Source organism: Labeo rohita, chromosome 7 (genome assembly GCF_022985175.1).
Source record: "Labeo rohita strain BAU-BD-2019 chromosome 7, IGBB_LRoh.1.0, whole genome shotgun sequence".
Classification (NCBI taxonomy): domain Eukaryota; kingdom Metazoa; phylum Chordata; class Actinopteri; order Cypriniformes; family Cyprinidae; genus Labeo; species Labeo rohita.
In genome coordinates, this window is record NC_066875.1 from 52,837,597 (window position 1) to 52,864,861 (window position 27,265).

The window sequence follows — 27,265 nt, forward strand, 5'->3', positions numbered from 1 at the left end:
ATGATGTAAATATGTCAGTATTGTACATTTACTGTCTGTAAAAAATGTAAATAAATGTACAGTTTGTGGAACCACATTTTACGTCGCGTTGTTATATGTATCGTACCCTGTAACTTCGTTGAACAAGAGGGGAACAATCGCCACTTTAATTTACAACCCGCAGAGGGCACAATTACCCTGTAATTACATGGAACTAGAGTATAATTTCCCAGTAATTTTAAAAAGCTTACGTATAGATACACCAAACTTACGATTTAATAGAACAGGTACCTGTTAAGTTTTTTAAATTAATCCATTGTAAATTATTTGCATATCTGTGATAAACGTAACCTTTTGTTCCCTTATACTTACACGTAGGTACAATATAAATACGAAACATTCACCGTAACTTTAGTTTATTTGTATATTGTTGTTACTCTCTATTACCAAAACGTAACATATTGTTCTCTTATACCTACACATACGTACTAATAGGTACACTATAATTACAGAAACGTACACCGTAAATTCAGTATACTTATGTAGTTCTTTGCAGGTTGAATATCTGGTTTGTTATCCCCTTATTACCCAAATATAACATATTGTTCCCTTATACCTACATGTACGTACTTTATAGGTACACTATAATTGCAGAAACATACACCGTAAATTCAGTTTAATTACGTAGTTCTTTGCGGGTTGTAATCTAAAGCGTTACCTTTAATTCTATGTGACTCATCATTAATTCAACACAAGTTCTTATATTCTGTCTGGAATATATTTCTGCATCACATCTGGCTCAAAAATTAAATGTCTCTTATTTACCCACCTTCATGCCATTCCAGATGTATATTAGTTTCTTCAAATGAACACAAAGATTTTTTTATGCATATAATGCAAGTGTACGGGACTGCTTCAAAAAGCACACAAAGTGAACACAAATGTAAAGTTCAGAAAAATTAGTATTTGTATTTTTTTTTTTTTTTTACACATCTATTGTTCCACTTAATGAGAAATCAGTAGGGGTTATATGGGTTAACATCATCATCATCTCCTTGTGTAGTTTTTGACGCATCATCTTTGTACACTCTGTACACTTGTATTATATGCAGTAAGTTTGTTGTTGTTGTGTTTGATTTGTTTTGTTTTTTTCTAAAACTCTTAGTTCGTGTTCATCTGAAGAATGAAAATTGTATGAGATGGCATTAAGGTGTAAAGGATGAATTTTTTTGTGTGCCACTGTGCTGTGTTTTAACCCTAATAAAAACACACCTGCTTATAGCTTACTAGTAACCCTCCAGACCTTGATTAGCTTGTTCAGTTGTGTTTAATTAGGGTTGAAGCAAAACTCTGCAGGGCTGCGGCTCTCCAGGACCAACATTTGCCAACCCTGCACTAGATAGATATGTTTGACAAGTGCCATTGCGTGTTGTTTTCTCCCTTTAATCAAACCTTTGTATATCTGTCTGACAAAACGTTATATGCAGTTTATTTTTAAGCAGTTTCATTTTGCATTGAGAAGGTGGTTCAATGAGATGAAACAATTTTTTATTTATTTATTTATTTATTTATTTTTTGCATAGGTTACTTCTACTTTTTCATTACTTGAAAGTATCAACAGGTTTTGGACAGTGCAGGATTTTAAGTGTACTCTGATCACCCACACCAGGATTGAACAGAGGAACGACTGATCCAGAGAATGTGGTGCTGATGGTCAGGAGATGTTTACTCTCTTTGACGTTGTAAAATGACAGCTGACGGACATCACAATCTAACAGAACTCCCAGTCGTTCAGGTCTCGGTGTCAGTAAGAGTTTAACAAACAAACTTCATTGTTACCTTTTTTTGACAGTTTCTCCATAGTTTCCGCCTCACAGTCTGAAATGAGAGGATTTCAGTGGAAGATTTAATGATCTGCTTCACAAATACTCCAGATGTTGTAAACTGTATTAAATTACACTTTTCTCTTTAAGCCACAGAGATGGACTCCCTAATTATATACTATTTATGTATAGTATTTAATCATGAAAAAATAATAAGAACAATTCTGTTTAACATAATTTTAAAACATTAATCATAATGTAGAACAGTGAAGGGTAGTGAAGTTTTTGTTGCAGGTTCGAGTCACAGGTCTGGCAGGGATTGTTGGTGGGGGTGAATCAGCGCTCTCTCCCTCAATACCGTGACTTGAGCAAGGCACCGAACGCCCAAACTTCTCCCTGTGTGCTTAAGCAATATTGCTGCCCACTGCTCTGCGTGTGTGTTCACAGTGTGTGCATGTACTTTTCTTTCCAACGAAACACAGTACAACCAATAAAACTAACTGTGTTCGGTGAATATATAACTACTGAAGTTTGTCAAACAAGAGCAGTGAAGAGTGTTTCTGTTTCTCTCAACATTAATGTTGTTTGATTATTGGTGATGACAGCACAGAGCTCAGTAGCTCTTATAAAAGTACAGCACAGAACAAACAACAACGTCAAATACCTTCTTTTGTCAGTTTCTCCATAGTTTCGTCCTCACACTCTAAAATGAAAGAAATATATCAGTGGAAGGTTTAAATAATAATCTGCTTCACAAATACACCAGACTCTGTAAACCACATAAAATGGCTGTGTTCAAATGTTAAAAGAAGTTCATGTTACTTACTTTCTTCAGCTGGTTTCTTCCCTGCAGAACAGATTAAAAGACTAATAAAATGAAACCTGCTAAAAACCACATCTTTAAAAACTTTTGACCAAATTGTACCTGGTAGTTTGTCTCTTTGTTTGTACTTGTATAGGATCAACCCAACCAAACCCAGAATCAAACAAATGAGAACAATGAGAACGGTGAAGAAACGAGCCTTCCATGGGCCTGATGCATCTGATGGACCTGAGAAAGAAAGTCCAGATTATTTTAAACTCTGGAGCAAAATAGATCAATAATATTAAGTAATAATATTAAAAAAACAAAAACAACAGCAGTAGTCAGCATGAAATGGCATTGGCATTAGTGCTCCTGTTCAGTTCATGTTCACACAAGGTTTGGCATCATGATGTTAAAGTTTTCCTTAAATAACTTCAATGTCAGTCTGTTCTTCACAAAAAGCTACTGGATGACCACCAAAGACTTATTGGAGAACATACTGCACATGTGGTAATGAACTGTAGTTTCTGACTCACTTATGATGTTGAGAAGCACTTCTTGGCTGTCATATGCTGTGTCTCCACTCACATAACAGATAAATGAACCTTCATCCTGAAGTGTGAGTTTGTCCAGCCGTAGAGAGACGTCTCCATCCTTCAGTCCACCAGACTGACCTGACCACCGCATCAAAGAGCTTCGGTTCCTGTGTGATTTCTCCTGGATGTTCTGGATCTTCCCAGGATTATAGAGAAGAACAGGTTTGTTGAACTCCTTTCGGGTACCAGCGGATCTCCAGAGCTTCAGCGTTCTCAGGAGGATTGATCCGGCAGGGCAGAATCACTGTGGATCCCACATGAGCCACTACAGGATCACCAGGAACCACTACATCGAACGACACTGACAGACAGAGAATAAGTATACTATGCATTAGGCTTTATTTATTATATTTACACATAATGATTCCAATTCTGCAGCAATTAGAATCTGCACACATTAAAAATACAGGTAGGGATTGTGAATCATGTGTTATGTGTTGCACTTTAGACTCATCTACTGCACTTTATAGTGAGTCTTACAGTAGTAAAGTTTGAGAGAAGGTAGAGATTGCGTCTCAGATTAGTCTAAAGCACTTTAGCACTTTCCTCATTCAGTATGTAATCTAATGATATAATACCATATTTAAACTGACCATGTATATGAATTACTCAGTAAATATGGACATTTTTATGTCATCAAAACTGTATAAAATATTTAAGCCATAAAACCAATCTAAACGAGTTTGTGGTTTTCTTACCAGAGGTCCCTATGAAGACATTCATCAGTAAAAGGATAATAATCGACAACATACCTGTGAAAAAACAACTCATTTGTTCCAGAGACACACGTTTGATTTGAGAAATAGATAATCAGACTCTCACATTCAATGAAGAAAAAACTCACCGGTGGCTGTTAAATCACAGCTGAATTTGAGCCATTAGATGCGTTTGACACAATAATAGTGTCAAATATAAAGGATAACAGATGAAAATCAGTCAGAATCCAACCGTTCTCCTGTTTTTCCTGCAGTTTAGTTTCACTTTAACTTCAGTTTATGACCCGCAATAAACAGACAAACATCATCAGATCTGAACCTAGGGTAAGTCTACTTATGTGAGCGAATTCACACAGTGAATTCCCTCTAGTGAATTCAATATGCAATTACATCACAAATGCATATAGCAAGTACACCACATCTCCCTTTTTTCACAGGAAACAATGCACGCTATAAACAGGATATATGAACACTGAATATAGATCTTGAATTCCACATAACAGGGACATTTTCCTCCTTATTTATAGCAAACATCTTGTCAAATAAGCAGTTCAAAGCTTAAGCATGCTTAACATTAATTACTAGGCAAATATACAGTCGGTTCATGCAGTATAAACCTCACAGAACCTGATTTTACCAAATACGACATGTTCCTGGATTAACATATTTGTTGACCCTGGAACAACGCTGTGATTAACCAATCAGATTTGAAAAAAACAGTTTATAGTTTTTGTGAAGTTTAGGCTTACAATCAGTGTTTGGTGCTTGTACATCAGTGTCATTCATCTATTATTTCCTCTGAGTTTAGGGATTACTCATTGGGTAAGGTTAGGTTTAGGTGTAAGGATGTGGTCAAGATTAAATTTTTGGATTAAAATGTTGTTCCAGGGTCAATAAAATATGTCGACCCAGGAACACATCTAACTCAGCAAAATCAGGATGTGCATAAACCTCACAGGAACTTTTGCAACCTAATGTAAATCAGGTAGGGTCTGTTGCGGCGGAACTGTCATCCTTCTTCATGGACAACGTTGTACAATCTTGGCTCATCTTGTTTGGAAACATGAGACCTGGCTGCCACCAGGTGTGTTTTTTTGACATGAAGTTCTGGCAGGGCTTTTCCTCCCACATTGCAGTAACACATGCGCTTTTTCTGCAGGGTTGGAGCACCTGATGAACAGTAGTTGTTTGCAGGACTTCACTGGACACTGGTAAGGTGCTCCTCAGAACTCTTCCCATCAGAATCTGAGCTGGTAAATAGGAGGTAGCACTGATATGTGTATTTCTCAGTGAGAAGAGAATACTCTTGAGCTACAATGTGTACACCATCTATGTCTCCGAACACATCATTGTTGTACTACTTGAAAACTTCACTAGCAGACTTGACAGCAAACGGCTGTCAAGTATCTATCCCATGGCGCCAGAGCGTCCTCCAGAGCCCGCGCCTCCAGAGCGTCCTCCTGTGCCAGCGCCTCCAAAGCCCAGTCCTCCTGTACTCTCCTGGGCTGGCAGTACCCTAATTTCCCCCAAGAAAATTTTGGGGCAGGGGCTACGCTCATGAACTGTGTGCTCCGTCATGGCCGCCCGGACTGTATACTCGGCCATGGTGGATCAGGGAGCTCGGGGAGCCATGGCCAAGCCTGGACTGTATACTTGGCCGTGGCTCCCATACAGGTTAGAGAAAGAAGCTGATACAAAGCATTTTTAATTCATTGGAAGGTTTACAACAGGACTCAAAACATATTGGTGCACACAAGTCAAGTATAAATCAAATCAAGTTTAGATGAAGTGTCTGTATCTGCAGGATCTTTTCTCTTCTGTTTTGGTTATTTTTATTGGATGAATGAAGTGAGTTCAGGAACTCTATTTATGAAGAAAAATCATTCACAATATTTAGATATTTGATTTATTTATTGGGTCTTTTATTAAAATAACAAATTACAATCACAATCAGTCAATCAAATCAATAAAGATGAACTTCAGTATCAGTTACAATGTTTTATTAAAAATATATATAACAAAGTTCAATCCATTCCAGTGTTCTAACAGTGAATCGTCACATCACATCCAGTGTAAGACAGTATGACTGATTATAACGATTTCTATTTGCGTTTGTCTTCTTGCCCTGTGCCACTCTCATCTGGTGTAGACACACTGTTAGTCAGTAAAGGTTGACTGGACTCTTCAGCTGATTCTACAGGTTTTGGGCAATCCAGAATTCTAAGCATGCTCTCATCACCCACACCAGGATTAAACAGTGGAACGACTGATTCAGAGAATGTGGTGCTGATGGTCAGGAGATGTTTACTCTCTTTGATGTTGTAAAATGACAGCTGACCCTCATCATAATCTAACAGAACTCCCAGTCGTTCAGGTCTCGGTGTCAGTGAGAGTTTAACTGGTGGATCAGTGTTGGTGTGAAAACCATTAGGACCATCTGAACAAAAGAACCAGTAACTGGCTGATGCCGTAAAAGTTTTTACAGTATTTCTATCTTTCACCACACCAACTAGCCTTTAGGAGGATTAGGTGGAACTGCCAGTTCTACCTCCCAATAGTGATGACCAGAGAAAATTTTTGGCTCCAAATGCACATAATTTACAGGGAAATAAGGATTTATTTATTGTGCATTTTATTAAAATAACAATAAAGTTGTTTTAATAAAATATTATTAATATTTTAATAATAAATATTAATAATATTTTAATAAAAATAAATGTTTTGTAAAAGAAATGTATTACAAAGTCCAGTCCAGTCCAGTTTTCTGATGGTGACTCATCACATTGCATCCAGTGTGGACAGAATCACTGATTATAATGGTCTCTATTTGTTTTCAGTGTGTTACATCTAGAGGTGGGCAATGTGGCAAAAATATCATTTCACAATTTATTTTTCAGAAATATCAGTACAGTTGAGCAGAACAGCCAAACTATTTAAAAATGTTAAAACAAAGCCTTTCAAGATAAAAGAATGACAGAAATTAAGGCCAAAGTGAGAAAAGATAAAAATAAAAATCGGTGTCATTATTTTAATATGTCATTTATTTTATAAAAAAATAAGAATAAAGATACACATTACAAATAAACATTATACAAATAAAACAAGATCAGTGCTTTTTCAGGTACAGTAGGTGTATTTAGCAGTAGCATTCAAGAAAATTGAATCAACTAATATAAAAAGTGAATCATTATATGAAGAGTTCAGATGCAAAACCAGCTAAAAGCCAACTCGGTCAAAAATGAGATGATGATAGTGAGTGAGTATGTCCATCAAATACTTTTACTTCAAACTCACTAAATTTCAGCCTCAGCCCAAACAGAAGCACCAGTACTTACATAGAAACCTATACAAAGTAGCCAGAAAGAAATGCCCATTTTAAAGAAATACGGCAGATGCATTTAGAGGCTTTTGCATCTGAACTTTTCATATACTTATACGCATATACATCAATTGCACAATGATTCTTATTAAAGCAACTGTATTAAAGTTCTTCAGTCAAGAGCAGTAAGTGATTTTTCTCTTTGTGTTTTGTTGTTTTATTGACATTAAAAGAATAGTTTGCACAAAAAATGAAAATTCTGTCATCTGTCTGTCAATTCCGTCATAGTGTTTTATTTTTATACCATCATTTACTCACTTTCAGGTTGTTTTAAAGTGCCCCTATTATGCTATTTTTAAGGTTGCTAATATTATTTTAATAGACTCCCAAAACAGGTTTACATGTATGCAGGGTCAAAAAACACTTCAGTTTTCTCCAAAAATAGATTTAAATTTACCACATTTCTAAATGATTTGTAAACGACTCGTGCGAAGCAGTTCGAAGAATCAGTCTCTCTAAACCCCTCCTTTCTGTGAGCCCTCACTGCTGTGATTGGTCAGATGGCGCAGTCCTTTGTGATTGGTCTACTGCATACAGCGTGTCGGAGAACGAAACGCCCATTACCATAACTGACTGACAGCCCTGGATACTTGTCAATACCATAGACTGTAAAAAACATGGACGTAGTGTCCGTGACGTCACCCGTAGATTTCTGAAGGGCATTTTTGAAGCTCTTAGTGGGCGGGAGTCAGCCGTCGCCATCTTGGAATCGCGTCATTGCACGTCACTCCCGGATAATCGAAAATGGGCAAATAGGCGGGACGTGGGTGGAGCTGGTTGCTGAAACCACGCCCGCCTAGCGCGATGGTGGTGACAGCAGCGGCAATCCACCTGTCACTTAAGTGGCCACGCCCCTAAATTATGTAGAACTTTAAGGCTTAATATAAATTAAACGGATGAGTTATAAAAAAATTCACCCCCCCTCACAGTTGACATGAAGGGCAAAATTAGCGATATAGACCAAAACCACTTTTTGAACCAGGCTGTAAACATATTTTTTTCTGCTGTGAAGTTGAGCATTTTAACATGGGAAGTATATGGGATTGACTCCCTTTTGCAGCCAGTCTCTAGCGGCCACTCGATGAATTGCAGTTTTAGTCACTTCCGTGTTGGCTTCAAGAGGGAGACTGGGAGGTTGCCACTTGGTCAATACATAGAAAAGATGGCATCGATTTTACCATATCAATTCCAGCCAGAGTCTGACGATGAAACGGCTGAAGTGGCTGATCGACAAGTTAACACAGTCTACCGTGGAAAGTGCTCGCAATTTGCTTTTGTAAGCGAACCGGGCACACCTCTATGTTGTAAACTTTAACATTGTATAATGTATTAAGCGGCTTTCACACCGAACGCGGAAAGCGCTGCGCTGATCGCTGGGTTCAGTGCAGCCCTTCAGAGCACAGCGGCAAAAGTTAATTTGAATAACTCATTTGGACTTTGTCTGCGGCGTGCGCGCACCGCGGTGCGTCCGCTTTGGTCGAGGCAGAAACAAGCCGTCCTAGCAGGGCAGAAAGCATTGAAATAAATGGGTTTCATAGCACAGCGCTTTCCGCATTCGGTGTGAAAGCCGCTTTGTGCGCCATCCTTTATCATTACTCCAACTAATGAGACAGACAGACAGTCAATCTGCATCAATCACAAATTGTCAGACTATAGTGGGTCCACAGCTGAACAACAGAACTACAGAAGCGTGATTTAGCCGGTTAGCATGACATGTGCAGGGTTGTTACACAACATAACATACACAACTACGTATTTTGAACGATCACTAGAAAATACAATCTTTGTAGATTCATCATCTTTTGGAAGTTAATATAAAACAGTTTTACAGATACAGCGTCTTCTGTATAATGTACATGTAAATTTCCATGTGACCTAAACCCCATGGAAATGTATGGGCGGGCAAGTTGTTCGCGACGTAGAACATGGGCGGAGATTATGCAAATCTGTTACTTCGTGACGTGTGGCTGTAACAAAAAAAGATTTGAAATCCTGACGACTCGTTTAGGCAAATGTGAGTCAACTCTTTTTTTGATAGACAATAACTTTATTTATTGTGCACTGATGGCTTCACAACTTTGCAGATAGTTTATGTTCACATACAGCTTCATGAAACACTACATGAAAGGACATATTTGAAAACGCAGGGGCTCTTTAAACCTGAATGAGTTTCTTTTTTCTGTTGAACATGATCTATTTGATAATTTCTGTTATAAAATTCAGTGGGGACCAGCTACTGTTTGGTTACTCACATTGTTCAAAATATCTTATTTTGTGTTTAGCACAAGAAAGAAATGACAGAATTATAACAATGACAGAATTATAATTATCAGGTGAACTATCGCTGAATACAACAGCGATACAATGAGTACAATCTGCTGTCCCTTTAAAAGCTACACACATCTAATATATAGGCACACATCCATTTTTTTCTCAATTGTTTACTTTCACTTTAGACATAACTTTAAGCAAAATGTTTTTATATGTAAGCCTTGTGTGTTTTGACACTATTAGCGCATTTAGACATGATACATAACTTTGTTTAGTAATTAGGTCCTCTTTGACAGGATTTTAGCGTGCACACACTTCAGGTGTACAAGCACTGGAAAAGTGTGTGTCAGAACAGCACACATGAAATGTTTAATCGGCAAGACTAAAAAGCAAATAATGTACTTCAGTGATTGTGAATTGAAGTTCAGTGTCCTGAGAGTGTAACTCTACCACCGAGTTAATACTAATGATGTTGTACAGTATTTTGAGACAGAACTGCAGCTGATAGAACAACACAATACAACGATTTTTCTTCAAAAGCAGATTGTGGAGACATTTTTATCGTCCACGATCAAAAAAAGGCATATCGCACACCCCTAGTTACATCATGCTGCACTTGTCTGGTTCAGAATCAAAGGCTGACTGGACTCAGGTACAGGATTTGGGCAATCCAGGATTTTCAGTGAAGTCTGATCACTAGCACCAAGATTGAACAGTGGAACTACTGAACCATAGAATGTGGTGCTGATGGTCAGGAGATGTTTACTCTCTTTAATGTTGTAAAATGACAGCTGACCCTTAACATACTCTAACAGAACTCCCAGTCGTTCAGGTCTTGGTGTCAGTGGGAGTTTAACTTTTGGTTCAGTGTTGGTGTAAAAGCCATTAGGACCGTCTGAACACAGGAACCAGTAACCACTTGATGGAGTTAAAGCAGATCTGTTATTTATCTGAAAATGTCCTTCTTTCACCACACCAATTAACCAGTAGGTCTCAGAAGGATTAGGTGAAACGGGCAGCTCTACCTCCCAGTAGTGATGACCAGAGGAAAATCTTTGGGCTCCAAATGCACGTAATTGATATGGAAATCCCTCTCCAGGGTGATTACATTTATCACCGACACTCATTGTTTTACGGTCCTCAGAAACTGTCAAATCCAGAGATACAAACTGACGGTCAATAGTGATCTCATCTGTGAGATATAAAATAAAGCAACAATTATTCATCTTCTTAAACTTGTGTGAGATCATATTTACACACATATGCATACATAACAGAGATGATGTCATACCTGCATGTTTCCTCAGTTCTTCAATATTTACGTCTCCCACAACTACAATGAAAAACAAGCAATTTGATGTTTTGAAGAAAACTACAGTTGTACTTGAGGATATCTATAGTTATCAATATATAACAGAGATGAATTTGACAAATATGAAAGATGAGTGATTTATTATGTGACCGGTGAATCATTAAAGCAACAAAATGGCATTGACCTGTGAATGTATTTTGTATTTTAGTGTATTTTAGTGTGTGAATAGTAATCAGCGCTGCCCTCGATGATAAAGATTTTTCTGGTCAAATAGTAGTCGTTCATTTTAAGCATTAATCTACATGTTTATTAATGAACCATATAAATCATAATTGTGGATAGAAATAATAATTATGAATGTGTCAGGTAAAACAGTAAGGAGACTGCATAAACGTTTTAATAATTTATTAATAAACTAGTACTTTCTTTGTTTTGTGCTTAAGAGATGAAGTCAGCAACAGTGGTGATGCGCCTGTGTGTTTCATACAGATTACATAATCTGAGAATATTTGTTTCCACTTTGAATTGGTTCATTTAAAAGTAGACATTTCACACTCTCTATAGATGTATTTTTCATGTCGGAGTTTCAAAGTTTCACGCTCAAGTTCACAAAGACCAAGACGGCAGAAAGCACATCCTGTTTGCTTTTATAATTTCACAAAAGCGCGCTACTATTCAGCTTTCACACTCCACACAGACACTTCAATAGACATTAGATTTATCTTTCAGATAAAAGGCCATATCTGAGTTCGATGAATGATCCTGATGTGATGATCTTGAATGATGTCCTGCCCAATGTACTGTATGTCCACACAGACCAGCTGTTGACGATCTGTTCGTCACTGACTGTTTTTTTCTGCGACTAACAATTCTTTTGTTGACCAAGCCTCTACGGTTAGGTAACGGTTATTAAGGAGCAGCCCTAGAATAGTTCAGTCCTGGACTAGCTGTTTTTTATTCTGTTCATTCTATTTTCCACCAAGCCTGTTATACTCATGTTTATTATTTATTACAGTTATTATTATACTATATTACTATGTAGTATATTTAATTATATTTCATTTAAATACAGTTCTTATATAACACAGAGAAAACAATGCCTTCAAATACCTTCTTTTGTCAGTTTCTCCTCACAAATTGAAATAAGAAAAAGTATCAATGGAAGGCTTAATTATCAATCTACTTCACAAATACACAGACACTGTAAACCACATTAAATTATGACTGTGTTCAGATGTTTAAAGACATTTTATGTTACTTACTTTGTTTAGCTGGTTTCTTCCCTGCAAAAAATATCAACGCATGAAATTAACAAAAACGAAACCTGCTAAAAATATATTTAAAAACATTTTGACCAGGTTGTACCTGTCAGTTTGTTTCTGTATTTGTAGAGGATCAGCCCAACCAAACCCAGAAGAGCACAGATGAGGATGGTGAAGAAAAGAGCCTTCCATGGGCCTGATGAATCTGATGGATCTGAGAAAGAAAATCCAGATGAATTTAAACTCTCGAAAAAAAAAACCTAAACTAAAAATCAATGAAATACCATTCACATTAGTGTATTTTCCAGAAAAAAAAATTGTCAATGTCAGTCTGTTCTTCACAAAAAGCTGTTGTATGACTACAAAACACTTACTAGAGAATATATGGCACATGTGGTAATGAACTGTAGTTTTTGACTGACCCGTGATTTTGAGAGCCACTTCTCGGCCGTCGTATGACGTGTCTCCACTCACATAACAGTGAAATGAACCTTCATCCTGAAGTGTGAGTTTCTCCAGCCGTAGAGAGACGTCTCCATCCTTCAGTCCACCAGACTGATCTGACCACGGCATCAGTGAGCTGCGGTTCCTGTACGATTCCTCCTGGATGTCCTGGATCTTTCCATGATTATAGTGGAGAACAGGATTGTCGAACTGATCCTTACGGTACCAGCGGATCTCCAGATCTTCAGCGTTCTCAGGAGGATTGATCCAGCAGGGCAGAATCACTGTGGATCCCACATGAGCCACTACAGGATCACCAGGAACCACTACAGTGAACGACACTGACAGACAGAAAGACACGCTCAATGAAAAATACAGTGTGTTAATCTTTGTGTTCATGCTGTATTTATTTACTATATTTACTTTTTATCTTTTGATTTTTTTCCTAAATCTGCAGCAATGCAGTAGTTCAGTAGTAGTTCATATAAGGACAGTAAACGGTGAGATTTGCACTTTAGACCAGGGCAGTGCCTTGCCTTGCCTTTAGTAGTGAGTATTTCTCAAGATTGAGATTTGGTCTCCGATCACACTAATTCACCTTCCATGTCTAAATCCAGTGCCATATCAGATTTAAATTGATCTCTATATGAATTACTCAATAAGTATAAACATTTGTTGATGTCAAATCACTATGGAATATTTAAGCCACAAAACAAAATGAACATGTCGTGTTCCTACCAGAAATCTCTATGAGGAGATTCACCAGTAAAGCGATAATAACTGACAACATGCCTGTGGAAATAAAACAAACTCTCAGGGATTTTTTTATTCAGGAATAAATGACATGAGAGACATAATTGATCAGACTGTCATTTTCAAGGAGAAAACAAACTCACCGGAGACAAAGACTTGACCGTTAAACCACAGTAAACTGGATGAATCTGAACAGACAGACGTGTTCAACACAGTAACCGAGTCAATATAAGTAAGAAAATAGACGAGAATCAGAATCCAAATGTGCTCCTGAGTTTCCTCCAGTTCTGTTTTCACTTTGAATCCAGTTTACGACCATCAAATAAAACACACACGTTATCAGGCAGATCTACATGTGTGTGTGCGATTGTTAAATTCACACAGGTTGGTTGGGAAAGAGCAAAGTGCATTTATTGATGAACTGTGAGACATTTAACCATGAGTTTAGCATGTATTTTACGGGATGTTGCTGCAGTCTAAAATATTTCATCAATGAAAATAAATAAACATTTATAAACTCAAGTGGTGGAGCTTTAGATTGGAAAAGATGAGAAGCAACTTTATCATTCTGTTCCTCTGATCACGCTAAGATGAAGTTTGATGGTCAGCTCTGAGAATTATGCAGTTTTTGCCTCTTTTTCACAAGTTTGCCTGCCCATCCAGTCCTGATGGGCAATGGTAAACAAACTGGGCTTGCTGTCCTTAATGGAGGCTCAAACCCGAGGCTCGGCTTGAGTGCAAAGTTCAACCAAGAGGCAGAGATAAGTGAAACGTAAAAGCAGGTTTATTGAGATCGGAGAGACTGTGGTGACTGAAACTCCCTGACATTATCCCAAACTGCAGGAGCGACTCCTAACGGCCTATTGTAGTGACAGCGATGACCTCGGCCTCTGGGTGCGGGAAGATCAGGGTGGCTGTGGTGGAATTCAGTGAGCAAGGAAGGATCCAGAATGTCGTCCAGGGCCACCCAGGATCTCTCCTCTGTCCTGTACCCCTCCCAATCTATGAGGTACTTGGGCGACCACCCCTTTGCCTAGAATCCAGGAGTTATTTGAAACGAGATGGAGGGTTCTTCCATGACTTCAGGAGGAGGAGGTACTGCCTTTGAATTTACAAAGGTCTGAGTAGGAATACGTGAAAGGCAGGGTGAATACGGTACCATGCAGGGAGTTCCAGTTGGTAGGTGACATCCCTGATCTGCCTCTGGATGGGAAAACGACCTGTGTGCCAAGGACTCGTCTCTGGGGTGATGGACTGGGGGCATTGGAACGAAGAGAGTCTGTGAATTCCTTGTGTCTCTGCACTGCCTGCTGGAGTTGGATGTGAGCTGATGTGATCTCCAGTCTCCATTGAGGGAAAGAGCTCTCTGAACATTCTGCTAAACAACTCCTGTGTTTGACTGAAGAAAGAGCATCATATGGGTGAAGAGTGACTGTGGATCTGACCAGACCTGCTGACTGAATATGAGGTACCACAACTGTGATTGTTGGAGAAATGAAGAGATACAAAGCATTTTACATTCATTGGATTCAAAATGTATTGATGCACATAAGTCACGTATAAATTAAATCAAGTTTAGATGAAGTGTCTGTATCTGCATGATCTTTTCTCTTTACTTATATTATTTTTCCTTGTGTTTTGGTTGTTTTTTAGTGGATGCGTGACGTGAGTTCATGACCTCTTTTTATTAAAATAACAAAAACACAAATCAACCAGATCAATAAAAGTGTACTTCAGTATCAGTTGCAATATGTTTTATAAATGAAATATATGATGTAAGTTCAATCCAGTCCACTTTTCTAACAGTGAATTGTCGCATCACATCCGGTGTGGACAGTATCACTGATTATAATGGTTTCTATTTGTTTCTGACTTGTTCCACTGTCCCACTCTCATCTGATATAAACTCACTGTTAGTCAGTAAAGGCTGACTGGCCTCAGCTGATTCTTCAGCTTTTGGATTCACAGGTTTTAGACAGTCCAGGATTTTAACTGGACTCTGATCACCAACACCAGGATTGAACAGAGGAAGGACTGATTCAGAGAATGTGGTGCTGATGGTCAGGAGATGTTTACTCTCTTTGATGTTGTAAAATGACAGCTGACCCTCATCATAATCTAACAGAACTCCCAGTCGTTCAGGTCTCGGTGTCAGTGAGAGTTTAACTGGTGGATCAGTGTTGCTGTAAAAGCCATTTTGGCCCTCTGAACACAGGAACCAGAAACCACTTGATGGAGTTAAAGCAGGTTTGTTTTTTACACCAACGTTTTCATGTTTCATCACACCAATTAACCAGTTGTTTTTGGGAGGTTTATTCTTTTGTACCAGCCCTACCTCCCAATAGTGACAACCAGAGGAATATTTAGCATTTGACATATCACTTTTATTTAATAATTACAGTTCCTATAATCATATAATACAGAGCACAGTCAGCCCACAAAGTCTTCAAATACCTTCTTCTGTCAGTTTCTCCATAGTTTCTTCCTCACGATCTAAAATGAGTGAAGTGGAAGGTTTAATATTTAATCTACTTCACAAATACTCCAGATTATGTAAACCACATAAAATCATGACTGTGTTCAGATGTTAAATGAAGTTCATGTTACTTACTTTCTTCAGCTGGTTTCTTCCCTGCAAAACAGATGAAAAATATCAACACATGAGATTATTAAAACATAACCTGCTAAAAACACATCTTTAAAAACTTTCTACCAGATTGTACCTCTTAGTTTGTCTCTGTACTTGTAGAGGATCAACCCAACCAAACCCAGAAGAGCACAGATGAGAACGATGAGATTGCTGAGAACGGTGAAGAAACGAGTCTTCCACAGATCTAGTGAATCTGGTGGATCTGAGAAAGAAAATCCAGATTATTTAAAACTCTGGAGCAAAATATATCAATCAATAATATTAAGTAAAAAATAAAATAAATCAGTGAAAGTCAGTGTGAAATGCCATTCACATTAGTGCTCCTGTTCAGTTAGTGTGTGTCAAAGCAGTCTTAGCTTCATGATGTAAAAGTTTTCCTAAAATATATTTCAATGACAGTCTGTTCTTCATAAAAAGCTACTGTATGACTACAAAAGGCTTGAGAATGCATATTGTGTCATAATTAATTGTCATTTTTGACTCACCAGTTATTTTGAGAGACACCTCTCAACCATCATATGACGTGTCTCCACTCACATAACAGTGAAATGAACCTTCATCCTGAAGTGTGAGTTTCTCCAGCCGTAGAGAGACGTCTCCATCCTTCAGTCCACCAGACTGATCTGACCACTGCGTCAAAGAGGTTCAGTTCCTGTACGATTCCTCCTGGATGTCCTGGACCTTCCCATCTTTATAGTGGAGAACAGGGTTGTTGAACTGATCCTGATGGTACCAGCGGATCTCCAGAGCTTCAGCGTTCTCAGGAGGATTGATCCAGCAGGACAGAATCACTGTGGATCCCACATGAGCCACTACAGGATCACCAGGAACCACTACAGTGAACGACACTGAGAACAGAGAAGTAAATATATACTATGCATTAGTCTTTATTTATTATATTTACTAATTATAATGATTCCAATTCTGCAGCAATTAGAATCTGCACACATTAGAAATACATGTAGCCATTATAAACAACAAATTTGTGTTACTTTTTGTACTTTAGACTTAAGTCAATATTTTATAGTGGAGTTATAGATGAAATAAGATTGTCTTTCATTAGCTTAAACCACCTTCCACATTCGGTATTAATCTAGTGCAGTAATATCCATTTTGATTGTTTGCATTGTTCTCACCAGAAGTCTCCATGAGGAGATTCACCAGTAAAATGATAGTAATAAACAACATGCCTGTGAAAATACAGACAGACTCAAATAAAACAAACTCTGAAGGAGATTTTCTTCCAGAATAAATGATATGACAGACATAAATGATCAAACTGTTGTATTCAATGAGGAAACAAACTCACCGGAGATAGACTCATCTGTTTAACCACAGTAATCTAGTTTAGATAAATTTGAGAGGTTAGAAGCGTTCAACAAAAAAATAGTCAAATATAGATGATGAAATAGAATCAAACGCTCTCCTGTTGTTCCATCTGTTTTATTTTCACTTTAACCACAGTTTAATGACCCTCAATAAAACACACACACACACGTCATCAGTAGGTCTGTATATTCTGTTCCTCTGCTCCAAGAACTTTGATGGTCAACTTTGGGAATTTTGCATTTGTTTGCTTCTGTTTAAGTGAACACTTTTAGCTTTAACTGTTGTTACAGCCTGGGCTCAGTTACAGACAGTTTTATTCTTTAAATCCATCAATCTATCAAAAGTGTAATTTATATTATAGCTCTTCAGAGTTTTATGTTGTATGCTATCTATGTATGTACTATATCTTACTAACAGCTACAGAATAGGGATCATTCAGGTCAGGAAACGTTCAGTCCATTGAATAACTGAGAATATATAATCACTGCAAGTTTATTCACAACTAAATTACCAAGACAAGTAAGCTTAATTAGGAAAATACGAGTGTTAACAATTTTCTGTTGATGTTTTTTTTTCTCTGAACTTTTTCTTCTTTCAGTTAATGAATAACTGAGAATATATAATCACTCAAGCACACATTATAACCAAAGCCCTTGCAAGTTAAATCAGGTTCCTCTGGATTTTTTTTTCTTCTAGCAGTAAAGCTAAGGTTGTGCCAAAGCCCTTGCATGATCAGGTTCCTCTGGAGTTTTCTTTGGCCGCACCCACATGTTTCCTGTTTTAATCTGGACACGTTTAGCCATTTAATCACCTTAAAGATCTTCTGACGCAGAGACTGAAACACAGATTCAGCAGCACCTTCAGATCCTCAGCATCTCTGCTGGAAAAACGTCATCTTCAGCCTGTTCCTGCGTCTGCCAGCGGTAAGATCACATCTAAAAAACAGATGCTTTGGGGATTTCACAGTAAACTAGAGGTTTGCATTCACATTTGAGTGTGTAGTTTGAGATTTAATGTGGTTTCAGACTGAATCTCTATAGAGTTAAAGATGGTTTGATTTGGTCATTTTTGATTACATTGGAGATCTTCAAATATAGAATGTATACTGGAAAAAAATATCCTAAATGAAAAAAAAAGGATATTTTAGATATTTTTCCTGGGAAAAAATTAAAAAAATGTTAAACATGGTAATTAAATACATTTTCAAAACTGAAAATATACTTCATTTCAACCTTCATATAAGAAAATATTTTTAAAAAATGGAAATGTATTTTATTGGATAGCAAAATATGTAGAAATTTTAAATATATTAAATAGAAAATGGCCAAGGATATGTATTGTTAAAATGTATTTATGTAAATATATTTTTATAACTATTTTATTGCATATTTTTTTTAAATATATGTAAAATATATTTGAAAATATATATTGTTCATTTATATATAAGCCATTTGACATCTGAAATAAAATGGGAGTAGTTTAGTAAACCATCGATTAAAATGTATTCAGTGTATTTGTGAGTATGTTTATTCACTGAATGGAGCTGTTGTGAATTATTGGACGCCTCTTTGAATGTATGATTGTCTCTTATTAACAGCTGTAGAATATGGCACAGAAGGCAGACAAAACTCCATCTACAGAGAGGTGAGGGAACATGTGCAGTGATATTCTGAATGAACTGAACTTGTGTTAAACCACAACCAAAAAATGTGTGATAAAAAGAATAATGCAGAGCATCCTAACCAGGATTGATTCCATTAAGTTTCTTTTATCTGAAACAGCGTTACATGCTCAACTTTCTGTTAATGAGTTTCTCACACATCTGCATTTTCTCCTTCATCAAAATGAACCACATCCAGCCCATCGGCTGATGGCTCCGCTCCCAAATCCGCCCTCCGCAAGACGGCAACCGCCGACGCCACCAAGAAGAAGAAAAGCAAGAAATCAAACGAGGACGCCATGAACAAGGTGTACACTAACCTGCTGAACAGCGTCTTTGGACAGGTATCTCACACTACGTCTTATTACGATCTTAAGCACATGAATCAGCTCTTTAAATTAATCATTTATGCAAAAATGACAATTCTGCATAGGCATTTTGTGTTCATCCTCTTTCTTCTGCAGAACAAAAAGTTATTTAATTCTGCTTGGTCTAATGACACTTCAGTGTGATCACAATCTGACAAGCTCCAAAAAGGAAGAAAATTCCACTTAATCATTTGCACCTAAAGCACAAGCACAGTGCATGTAATATTACAGAGTAAATGCGTATCATCCATGTTAATGTATCACTGTTCATTGCTGGAGAATCTGCACATATGATAATGTGTATATCTGCTGCCATGGGGAAATCAAACACAGAATGCCGTGAATCCGTATGTATTCATTGACTCTTGCGGTCTGTGAGCGTGATGTGTGCAGTACATCTGTTAAACGCTCATTAACCCCCGTAATCGCACTCGAACTGTAATAATAGCACAGGACGCAGTTCAGTGTCACTCTTCATTTACTCTAACGAGGTTTAACGAGGCTTAAGGAGACGGAACGAGACTGAAGGACAGTGCTGCTGTTTGATTCATGACTTCACTCATGCTCCACACACGTGTGTCTGTCACACACAGCACTGGACACAGAGTCTGAGGATGTTTCAGATCACTTTTGACATTCAGATGACTTTCAGATTACCATATGACATATAAACGACTGTTCCAAAATTTGAACCATTTCAATTTGAATGTTGTTTATTAGTTTTGACATTAATACTGTTTGATATACAAACTTCAAGTGTGAAAATTGCAAACCTTATATTAAGTCAACTGAAAATAATAAAACAGCATGTTTCATACTCAGTTTGACCTTTAGAGGTCACCATCGGTTACATGCTGTGTTTCAAACAACTGGAAAAAAGTTTTTCATTTGCAAATGTACTAATCTATTATTATTAAATATAAGATTTAAATATGAGTTAAACTGAGTAAAATATATATAATGAAAAAAAATGTAATACTTTGCAAATTACAGTAAAGAGTAAAGAATCAAAATGGACAATGACAATTTAAAAAATGTATGGGAAACTTTGTATGAAATTATTTAAAAACATTTGTAATTTACAGTTTTAATCATTTAAGATTTTTGCAAATCACAGCAAGTGAAGCAAGGGTGTAGGTTTGATTTTGGAATTAATGAGGATATAACAGCAGACGAATGTTAAAAAAGAACAAAACCCATGGTTACTATAGTTAAACCATGGTAACCACAAATTAACCATGGTTTTGCTACACTAACCATAGTTTAACCATAGTATTTGTAGTAAAACAAATATAATTTATAATTATAAATTATAAAAAAAAAAAACGTGGTTACTACACTTTTACTATAATCAAACCATGGTTAATTTTCTTAAGGGATTTGTATTTAAATCTAAATTTCGAATCTAAATCAAATTATTTGCTATATGCGCTACAAAGTCCCGATCTGAATCAGATTTGCGATTCGCGCTCCGAAGTTCTAAATCAAATGATTTTTAGGGTCATTTCAGATCGTTTATTCAATTTGCGAAACGATTTGCAAAACCGCTCCGAAGCTGATTCGCGAACTCGATCTGAATCAAATGATTGGAGAGCTTCGAAACAGTGAATCATTTTGCGACGCAATGGTAGGCTAACTGATTGGGAGTTTCCAAAAGCTCCGGAAATTCGAAAATTAATTGCACTTCTGATCTGGTTTTTGCTATTGAATCGCTTGAACTGAATTGAACTGAACTCAAAGTCATAAGTTTGAATCAATCGGATCGGTTCCTGAGTACCACTGAAGTTCAGTTGGTGACAGTTTATTTGACAGCATCCAATCATCTCGTACCATTAGAGTTAATGTTTAATATATCAGTCAATATGAAAAGAGCAAAAAAAAAAAAATATATATATATATATATATATATAGATAGATAGATAGATATAGATATATAGATATATATATACACACACATAAAAAGAGCAAATGGGAGAAGCAGATGAATAGAAAACATCATAACAACAAAGTTAAACTTAATCATTAAACTTAAGAATGCACGTATGTGCAAACACTTTTGGCTACTTTTACTTACTCCGCCCATCTATTAAATGCATTTTTTTTAGTGAATTTTTTTAACTTCTCAGGTAATATTTTATGACCTGTTTTTCAGATGCAGCTGAGATTACAACAACAGTGGTTATATATTTAATTGTTTGATCAAAATTATTCCTTGGTACAATGTAGTAGTCGCTGGATATTCATGGAAAAATAAATAGGAAACTGTCATTAAATTATTTTAAAAATAACTTGCCGTCTTATTAATTTGGTCATTTGCAAATTTCAGCATGAAACTAAGCTAAAATATACAATGAAAAATGTGGAAAAAAGGAAAAATTAAATAGCAAAATGTATTTATTTAAATTTGTGTATTTAATAATTTGCAAATCTCAACATGTGCAGATGTAGTAAAGGTTATAGCATCATCTCAGGCATCCTTCAAGTAAATGTTCTAGAGGTTCAGCACAAAAATCTTGTGAAGCTCTTGTACATAATTTCACAAACAGATATAAAAGTGATCGTGTTTGCAGTAAAACATCTATGCTGATCCAGTGACAATATGAAAGAGATGCACAAAAGGAAACAGTGACGATGCTGTGGATTCTCGAGTGATTGTTCTGTGACCCAAAACACGAGACGGAAACTTAGATTGAGTCTGAAGCTTTAATCTGAACGTGTCCTGATTGATTCTGAGCCTCTAATCAAATGAATGCTTGATTCTTTCCTCCATCAGATCATCAGCTCTTACGACAAACACATACACGAGCATGATGAGCTAACATGATCTCTGTGTTTTCTGTCAGGAGCGAGAGCTGTCTCAGCCGGAGCTGGACGGTGAGTATCTCACAGTCTGACCACATCACATCTTACATCATCACATCACAACTCAACCACGGCACGCGACTGCTTGTGTTCCAGAGCTGGCCGAGGCCTTCAAGGAGTTCGATTACGATCAGGACGGCTATCTGAACTACAAGGATCTGGCCGAGTGCATGCGGACGATGGGTTACATGCCCACAGAGATGGAGCTGCTGGAGATCATTCAGCAGATCAAGATGAGACGTCAGTATCTGCACACACTAATACAATAATAAACTGATGCATCATATATCAGGGTCTCAGGTCACCTGCTGTTTCTGTGTGTTCAGTTGGAGGTCTGATGGATTTCGATGATTTCTGTGAGCTGATGGGCCCCAGGATGATGGTGGAGACGGCGGATATGCTGGGACTCAAAGAGCTCAAAAGCTCCTTCAGTCAGGTACAATCACAACCACATCTGTCACTTCATAGATATATATGTTACACTAAAATATACACTGTTCCAAAGATTTTTTAAATATTGGTATTCATCAAGGATGTATTAAACTAATCAAAAGTGCCAGTAAAGACATTTATACTGTCACAAAAGATTTCTATTTCAAATAAATGCTGTTCTTTTGAACGTTCTATTCGTCTGTGAATCCTGAAAAATAAATGTATTACGGTTTCCACGATAATATTGAGCAGCACAACTGTTTTCAACATTGCTAATAATAAGAAATGTTTGTTGAGCAGCAAATCAGCATATTAGAATGATTTCTGAAGGATCATGTGACACTGAAGACGGTAGTAATGATGCTGAAAATTCAGCTGCGCATCACAAGAATAAATTACAGTTTAACAGATATTTGCATAGAAAACAGCTGTTTTAGATTGCAATAATATTTCACTATTTTGTACTGTATTTTTGATCCAAGTAATGCAGCCTTGATGAGGAGGAAAAAACTTTTTTTCAGAAACATGTAAAAAAAATTTAATTAAAAGCAATTTCACAGAGGGGTTTGTCTATATTTCATTCACACTGATTTACAGAACAAGCTCTAATATATATTAACAAATCAAACAAGAATTTTGAGCCAATGTTCAGATTTCTGCTCTGGAAATGAATTTGAAATAATACACGTTCAATTAGATAATGCCTCATTTGCATTTTTTAAACAGCATTTCAGAAAACAGAATGTTTGCAGTTCTAAATGTCATCAATCAACAGAAGTTTGATAATATCTGTTGATATCTGTACCTTATTCAACCGTAATGTCTTCTTTGAATGTAATTGATCTGAGCTGTGTGTGTTTGTGGTCAGTTTGATGCTGACGGTGATGGGAAGATCTCTATGGATGAGATGAAGGAGGCTTTGAAGACACTGTTAGGAGAGAAACTCAAGAAAGGAGAGCTGGAGGAGATCCTAAAGGAGCTGGACCTGAACGGAGACGGAACTGTGGATTTTGAAGGTGAGAGATTTGATTGAACTGCAATATAATATAATGTAATGTAATATAATATAATATAATAACATGCTGAAATGGAAGCATTGTGAGATGTGAAGCAGAAGTGATCTGATATGATGTTGTTCGTTTGTGATGTGAATATGATTTGATGTCTGTGTTCCTCCAGAGTTCGTGATGATGCTGTCGGTTCGATAACATCATCATTCTGATTGATCAGCCAACACCTACTTTCACTGTTCCTCATCCAACAGCAGACGACACGGGACAAACTGCAAATATCTGAGCTCTTCGTAACTGTGATTTCTAGGTGAAATCATAAATGGCCACAGTCATTTCTGTAATGAAAATACATTTCTCTAATTTTGCTCTGCTCTATAATATTTCATGGACTAGGTATAGGTCTTTATGCACTAATACTAACAGCTATAATAGTTTGAAACTATTCATTTTGAGCATTGGTGCTTAATATCTGAATGCAAGTATTTTCTGTTAAATGAGTTCATGAATGTCTTGAAAGGTCATGGGAACTGATTTGGGAAAAGTGTGAGACACCTCATCATATCATAGAAGTGTGATTTCATTACAAACTAGTTTTAGATAGAACCAAAAAACCCAACTTTAACATTTTTACATTTTCTAAATGATTTGTTAAATTAATGCAGTGCAGTACATAGATGTGACTTTAATAAAATACTGTACATGTGTCTGATATGTGAATGTATAGAGATATTTTTATGGATAGACATTTGAACAAGTGTCAAGTTTATTTTTTTCAGTTTTGTTAATAAAAAGCAAAAGTTTGAAAATGTGTGAGAATTTACATAAACATTATTTTTTATTTATTTTTTATTTTTTTTGAGAACAGGATCATGAAAGTGTTTTAAATAGCACAGAAGCAAAACGTCACATCTGACAGAAGAGAGACAGAAAGTGAAACTGTATTTCTAAACCATCAGTGTGTGAAACTGAATTCGTTTGCCCATTTTTTGTCATTCTCATTCATTTGACAGTGTTTTACAGCCTTACAGCAGGTGTACAGTGGTGTAATCAGATGACAGTGTCATGGAAAGAGTCTGGAGGAATAAATACTAATAAACCAGCAGGAAGAGGAACCTACTAACCTCTTCCTGGAAACACAAGAGCGCAGGATTATCGTGTCACGGTGACATGATGAACACAAACAGCACAAGGGCCCCAGATCTGTGACTGACCCCTACAGGTCAAGATGATTACTACAGCTCAGATCAACCAATAAACAACTACACAGTAAAAGTTTGAGTCCCTCACATAAAGAAAACATATACTACACTTTACCTGTATTTCAGGGACTGTTAATCAACAGTTCAAACAGATCAGAAAACACTGATAACTTTAATTATCTAGTTAAAAGTCATCTCCTTCGCATAGAGTTGATCAGGTTGTTGATTGTGGTCCACTCCTTTTCAACAGCTGTGCGAAGTTGCTGGATATTGGCAGGAACTGGAACGCACTGACGTATACGCCGATCCACAGCATCCCAAACATGCTCAATGGGTGACATGTCCGGTGAGTATGCTGGCCACGCAAGAACTGGGATGTTTTCAGATTCCAGGAATTGCGTACAGATCCTTGCAACATGGGGCCGTGCATTATCATGCTGCAACATGAGGTGATGGTTGTGGATGAATGGCACAACAATGGGCCTCAGGATCTCGTCACGGTATCTCTGTGCATTCAAAATGCCATCAATAAAATGCACCTGTGTTTGTTGTCCATAACATACGCCTGCTCATACCATAACCCCACCGCCACCATGGGCCACTCCATCCACAATGTTGACATCAGCAAACCGCTCACCCACACGACACCATACACGCTCTCTGCCATCTGCCCTGTACAGTGAAAACCGGGATTCATCCGTGAAGAGAACACCTCTCCAAAGTGCCAGACGCCATCGAATTTGAGCATTTGCCCCACTCAAACTGCACATTTCAGAGTGGCCTTTTATTGTGTCCAGCCTAAGACACACCTGTGCAATAATCATGCTGTCTAATCAGCATCTTGATATGCCACACCTGTGAGGTGGATGGATTATCTCGGCAAAGGAGAAGTGCTCACTAACACAGATTTAGACAGATTTGTGAACAATATTTGAGAGAAATAGGCCTTCTGTGTACATAGAAAAAGTCTTAGATCTTTGAGTTCAGCTCATGAAAATAGGGGTAAAAACAAAAGTGTTGCGTTTATCATTTTGGTCAGTGAATATATATATAGTGCTGTCAAGTGACTATTCGTGATTAATTGCATCCAAAATAAAAGTTTTTGTTTGCATAATATATGCGTGTATGCTTATGTATATATAAATACACACACATACAGTATAAATTTTAAAAATATTTGTATGTATTTACATGTATATATTTATATTCATATAACTGATATTATACATAAATATTTTTAATATATATACATAACATTTTTCTTAAATAAACACATGCATGTGTGAACAAAAACTCTTATTTTAGATGTGATTAATCACGATTAATCGTTTGACAGCACTAATATATATATATATATATATATATATATATATATATATATATACAGTACTGTGCAAAAGTTTTAGGCCACTAGTATTTTTTATTTTCACCAGCTAAAAAATGGTTTAAAGTAAGTTATTTCTATCTTTTGCTGTAGTGTGTCAGTAGGAAACATCAGTTTACATTTCCAAACATTCTGTTTGCCATTAATTGTAATAATCTAGTGAGATTTTTGTTTGCACAAGGAGTCTGACAACAGCCAGTGCTTCACACTGAGATCTGATCTCATCATCATCCAGTCTTCCTGGAATGACATGAAGACACAGAACAAACTGAAACAGACTAAATCCAGAAGAACTGTGGCAACGTCTCCAAGATGCTTCAAGAGACCTACCTGCAAAGCTACCTGAAAAATGTTGTGCAAGTGCACCTAGGGCAAAAGCTGCTGTAAACGCAAAGAATGGTCGCACCAAATGTTGATTTCATTTAGTTAATAGAAGGTAATTGATAAAGAAAATCTATTTATGACAGCGTCCTCATTTTACAGCATTTTTATACAAGTGCCTAAAACCTTTAACAGTGCTGCAGCTTTGCAGGTAGGTTTCTTGAAGGATCCTGGAGACTTTGTCACAGTTCTTCTGGATTTAGTCTGTCTGAGTTTGTTCTGTTTCTTCATGTCGTTCCAGACAGACTGGATGATGATGAGATCAGATCTCTGTGCAGAGCACTCGCTGTTGTCAGACTCCTTGTGCAAACAAAAATCTCACTGGATTATTACAATTAATGGCAAAATTAATGTTTGGAAATGTAATCTGACATTTCCTACTGACACACTACAGCAAAAGACCGACTTTAACTGACTTTAAACCATTTTTAGCTGATGAAAATACTAATGGCCTAAAACTTTTGCACAGTACTGTATATACATATATATATATGTGTGTGTGTGTGTGTGGTGGAAATGGCCTTTTGCCAGGAATTTTTTACGCACTACTAATTTTTTGCTGCACATTTTTGTTTTGTTTATTTATTTATTTTGCATCCGTTTATTTTAAGATTATGAAATACTACTTTGGTATTTTAAATTCAGAT

At 36.9% G+C, this 27,265-nt stretch overlaps 3 protein-coding genes across 4 annotated transcripts; 1 reads left to right on the plus strand and 2 right to left on the minus strand.

Moving 5' to 3' along the window:
• Window positions 1–1,723: 1,723 nt before the first annotated feature.
• Window positions 1,724–17,178, minus strand: LOC127168037 (myelin-oligodendrocyte glycoprotein). The gene is made up of 7 exons (XM_051114535.1): window positions 17,127–17,178; window positions 16,672–16,838; window positions 3,144–3,339; window positions 2,728–2,853; window positions 2,629–2,649; window positions 2,467–2,505; window positions 1,724–1,857 (listed from the first exon to the last, which is right to left on the minus strand). The coding sequence occupies exons 1-7, from the start codon at window positions 17,176–17,178 to the stop codon at window positions 1,784–1,786; spliced, it is 675 nt and encodes a 224-aa protein (XP_050970492.1). The 3' UTR covers window positions 1,724–1,783.
• LOC127168035 (erythroid membrane-associated protein-like) lies at window positions 9,272–13,630 on the minus strand. Of its 2 annotated transcripts, XM_051114532.1 has the most exons (8): window positions 13,484–13,630; window positions 13,326–13,379; window positions 12,566–12,928; window positions 12,247–12,357; window positions 12,144–12,164; window positions 11,992–12,018; window positions 10,861–10,902; window positions 9,272–10,761 (listed from the first exon to the last, which is right to left on the minus strand). In XM_051114532.1, the coding sequence occupies exons 2-8, from the start codon at window positions 13,375–13,377 to the stop codon at window positions 10,175–10,177; spliced, it is 1,203 nt and encodes a 400-aa protein (XP_050970489.1). In that variant the 5' UTR covers window positions 13,378–13,379; window positions 13,484–13,630; the 3' UTR covers window positions 9,272–10,174. The 2 variants fall into 2 exon arrangements, with proteins under 2 accessions (XP_050970489.1, XP_050970490.1); XM_051114533.1 differs by lacking the exon at window positions 11,992–12,018.
• A 971-nt stretch (window positions 17,179–18,149) lies between the features above and the next one.
• Window positions 18,150–24,381, plus strand: si:cabz01076231.1 (calcium-binding protein 2). The gene is made up of 8 exons (XM_051115553.1): window positions 18,150–18,242; window positions 18,917–18,963; window positions 19,179–19,323; window positions 22,191–22,221; window positions 22,306–22,449; window positions 22,536–22,645; window positions 23,510–23,657; window positions 23,821–24,381. Exons 2-8 carry the CDS (start codon window positions 18,926–18,928, stop codon window positions 23,847–23,849), a joined length of 645 nt encoding a protein of 214 aa, XP_050971510.1. The 5' UTR covers window positions 18,150–18,242; window positions 18,917–18,925; the 3' UTR covers window positions 23,850–24,381.
• The last annotated feature ends 2,884 nt before the right edge of the window (window positions 24,382–27,265 follow it).